Source organism: Emiliania huxleyi (genome assembly GCF_000372725.1).
Source record: "Emiliania huxleyi CCMP1516 chromosome Unknown EMIHUscaffold_175, whole genome shotgun sequence".
In the NCBI taxonomy this organism is placed as follows: Eukaryota; Haptophyta; order Isochrysidales; family Noelaerhabdaceae; genus Emiliania; species Emiliania huxleyi.
Window position 1 is genome coordinate 209,282 of NW_005200835.1, and position 3,463 is coordinate 212,744.

Sequence of the window (3,463 nt, forward strand, 5' to 3'; positions counted from 1 at the left end):
CCATCTCCTCGGCTGCGCGGTCCTCCTCGTCGCCGCCGTCGCTATCGGCGGCACGCGCGTGCTCCTTGCCGCCGCCCCGCGCGATCCCGGGCTTGTGCAGCCGGGAGAGGGGCGGCATGGCCGTATTCGGCAGCCTCCCGACTGTGTTCGGGATGTAGATCGCGGGCACTGCGCCGAAGGAGACGTGCTGCTTGGGCGCCAGCGAGCGGATCGTGGCGAGCAGCACCTCCGGCTCGGCGTACCGCGTGCCTCGCTTGCCGAGCTGCTTTGCGGGCCAGTCGCTCGCCAGCGGGGCATCGGCGTAGGGCGGCGGGTCGGGGAGGAGCCCGAGCGCGCTGGGCGGCTCTCCCCACGCGAGGAAGGGGAGCGGGTCGGCCGGCTCGGGCCTATGGGGAGCTCCCCAGAGGGTTCAGGGGAAGCTCTCGCCCGAGGAGGCCCGCGGCTCGGCCGGCTTTAGCCCGTCGGTCGGCACAGACGAAAAGTTGACGGCGATCTGCGTCTGCTCGGTGGGCGCGCAGACGTCGATGCAGCCGGTCGAGTCGGAAGCGGCGACGAGCAGGCCCGACGAGGAGAGGCTGAGCGCGCACAGCTGGCCGCCGCGGTGCGCCGCGCCGGTCGCGACCTCGGACGGCGCCGTCATCCCTCCGCGCGGGTCGAGCCTATGGGAAGCTTCCCAGAAGGTTCAGGGAAGGCTCTCGGACGGCGCCGTCATCCCCCCGCGCGGCTCGAGCCGCTGCAGGCCCCCTGCAGGGGAGGCGACGAGGAGCGAGGACGCGGAACCGCGCCAGCGGAGCGCGGCGGCACCGGGCGCGAAGAAGAGCTGCGCGCCGGGCCGCGACAGCTGGCGGAGGTCCGCGGTGCGCAGGTTCGAGTCAAAGACGTACTCATCGTGGCCAAGCGGGCCAAGCTGCGCGCGGAGGGCGCTGGCGGCGAGCGAGTTGTCCTGCACGTCTAGGTCGTGGATGACGCCGCGCGGGAAGAGCGGCGCTGCGCCGACCGCTTTCACGCCCGAACGCACGTCGAAGACGCGAGCGAGGCCGTCGCCGCCGCCCAGGACAAGCAGCCCGGACCGACCCTCCCACCGAGCGACGGTCGGAACTATCTCGAGCGGCAGCTGCACCGTGAGCTGCGCGGTGGAGAGATCCATCAGCGCCAAACTCGGTCCGCTCCCCTCTGTGCCGTCTGCCGTGCCCGCCCCGCAGAGGGCGACGGCTGGCGTCCGGCCGCTCGCGCACATCACTCCGGCAGAGAGGACGCCGAGCGACTCGTGCCGCACCTCGGCGAGCTCGACGCCGCCGCGCGAGATAAAGTGTGCCGCGGCGTAGGTGAGCGTCACCAACCCCGAGCTGTGCGGAAACACCGCCACCGCCGGCGACATCTCCCGGTCCGTCCGAAATGCAACGTGCGGTGCGCCCGAGAGCATGAGGTGCGCGTAAACCATGCCGGCCTGGCTCGCTGACCAGAGTAGCTCCTCTCCAGGGTCAAAGCCGACGAGGTGCAGCGGCGCCTCCGATGGCTGAATCGTGCCAATCACCTGCAAGTCCTCCATCGGGGCCTTCGCAGAGGCAACCCAGCGGCCAGCGGTGGGCGGAGGTGCTGGAAGCCAATAAAAATCCATCGAGCGCGGCGGTCATCCGGACAGAGTGTATCCCTCAGTGAGCCGACTCGCGACCCGCACTGCATGAGGGCAAGAAAAGCCGAGCCGTGCCACCGTCCTGCTCCCCCCTTTTGCATGTCTTTTTACGTGAGAGCATTCTGCTAAACAAGAGGAAAACCAGAGTACTCTCCACTCTTCGCTACTACCTACCACTCCTTGACGGCCTGCTCAAGGAGAGGCTTGATCTCATCTGCCCACCTGGGTGCGAGCTCCTTCCAAGTTGACCGCGCGAACTCATAGCACTCCGGTGCGGTTCGCCCTCCATCCTCGAAACCGGCCGGGGCACCGTTGAACATCTTGGTCTGCTCGTTCCCCCCCCCCCGCGGCACGTTTGTTGCCGGTCTGTTTTCCAGTCTGTTTGGACAGGTAGCGCTGCGTGTACGCTTGCTTCTCCGCCTTTGACATGATGACCATGTGCGTGTGTGAGTTGACCTCTGCCGCGGTGTTGAGTGGGCGCCGAAGCAGCCCGCATGACGCATTGTGACCCTGCAGCTGGTCCTGCATGCCATGGAGGTACGAACCCAACACAACTCCTTCCGGCGTGTCCTCCGTCTTCTTGACCGTTCGCGGATGCCACTGCTCGTCCTGATTGTGGAGCTCGAACTCATGGTGTCATCAAGTGACCGGCTGACAAGCCAGAGGTCGATACTCTGGACGACCCATAGGATGCCACGAATGCCTGAAGGAGAGGGAGGCGAGGCCAGAGGCCAGACTCAGCTGCTCTCGGGTGATCTCACTTTGGTGGCTGAAGGACCCGATGGTCCTGTCACATTCGCGCTCCGAGTCGTGGGGGTAGAAGAACTCGAGAGAGAGAATTCGGGGTAGGATCGAGTCAGCACATCCTTGTAGTACAGCGCTCAGCGGAGCGCCAGGCAGTCGCGCTCCCAATACGTGCATCACTTTTCCTCAAAAGACTTTTGTGACAGGTCTCAGACTTTGAGCGGCCATATCTCGGTAACTATTGATGGTCCATCTGAAAACTCTTCGGATTTGGAAACGGGGGCCTGGCAATCGCCACCGCCGCCATTTTGACGAGCAGCGCGAGCGCGCTCGTCGGCGGCCAGCATCCGTGGCGCGGGGGACTCCGACTCGCCTTCCAAAAGTCGGGTACGTGGCTGGGTTCACAGCGATTGTAGGTAAATTGAGGGACCAAATCACGGTCGCGGCCTTCCGACTCGCGCCTTCGCCTCACTGGCACTATTGTAGCCCTGGCCGGTGCGCGTGCGGAGTTGAAGTTCCGGAGTAAAAATTCCAACGCGTTCTCTCACGGTGACCAAAAAATGTCCACCTCAGAGGCACCTCCGGAGGCAGGCCGCCGCACGCCGGCGACACAGCTCCAGCTGTCGAACTGACCCGCAGCTCCTCTCAGAGCGGGAACTGTGACGAAAGTTGACTGAGGCGGTTGTCAGGAATCATCATACGGATCACATGGTGGCTCTCTCATGACGGGAGACCGACCGACCACTCCTGGGTGGCACTGCCACCGGTGTCGCTCGACGTCCTGTCGACAGCGTGCCGACAGCGACACAGACCATGTGGGACGCGTCGAGTATCGACCTCTACTGCTTACCCAGCCTTCGAGTGTATCCTGCCTGTGGTCCCACACCCACTGGTGTCCATCTCAGAGACCGCAGGAGGTCATGAGGGTCGATGGGAGTGCCAACCCCACAATGCCTAAAGACCCAGCCCAGTAAAAACCCAGCCCAGTATGTGGCTCCGCCCGCAACTTTCTCGCTGACACGCGCGCCCCGTCGAGCCTGCGGCGGGCGCGCTGCGGTCGCACGCCTCCCCAAGTCGTCACATAGT

General features: G+C 65.2%; 1 protein-coding gene across 1 annotated transcript in view; it reads right to left on the reverse strand.

Annotated features, from left to right (window-relative positions):
• Positions 1 to 1,618, reverse strand: part of EMIHUDRAFT_231780 (hypothetical protein) — a gene marked incomplete at both ends in the record, with an annotated part of 4,774 nt that extends 3,156 nt beyond the window's left edge. The window contains 3 exons of the mRNA XM_005783961.1: positions 143 to 386; positions 477 to 642; positions 805 to 1,618. Of these exons, the coding sequence (XP_005784018.1) occupies positions 143 to 386; positions 477 to 642; positions 805 to 1,618 (1,224 nt within the window). The remainder of the gene's footprint in view (positions 1 to 142; positions 387 to 476; positions 643 to 804) is intronic.
• Positions 1,619 to 3,463: the final 1,845 nt, after the last annotated feature.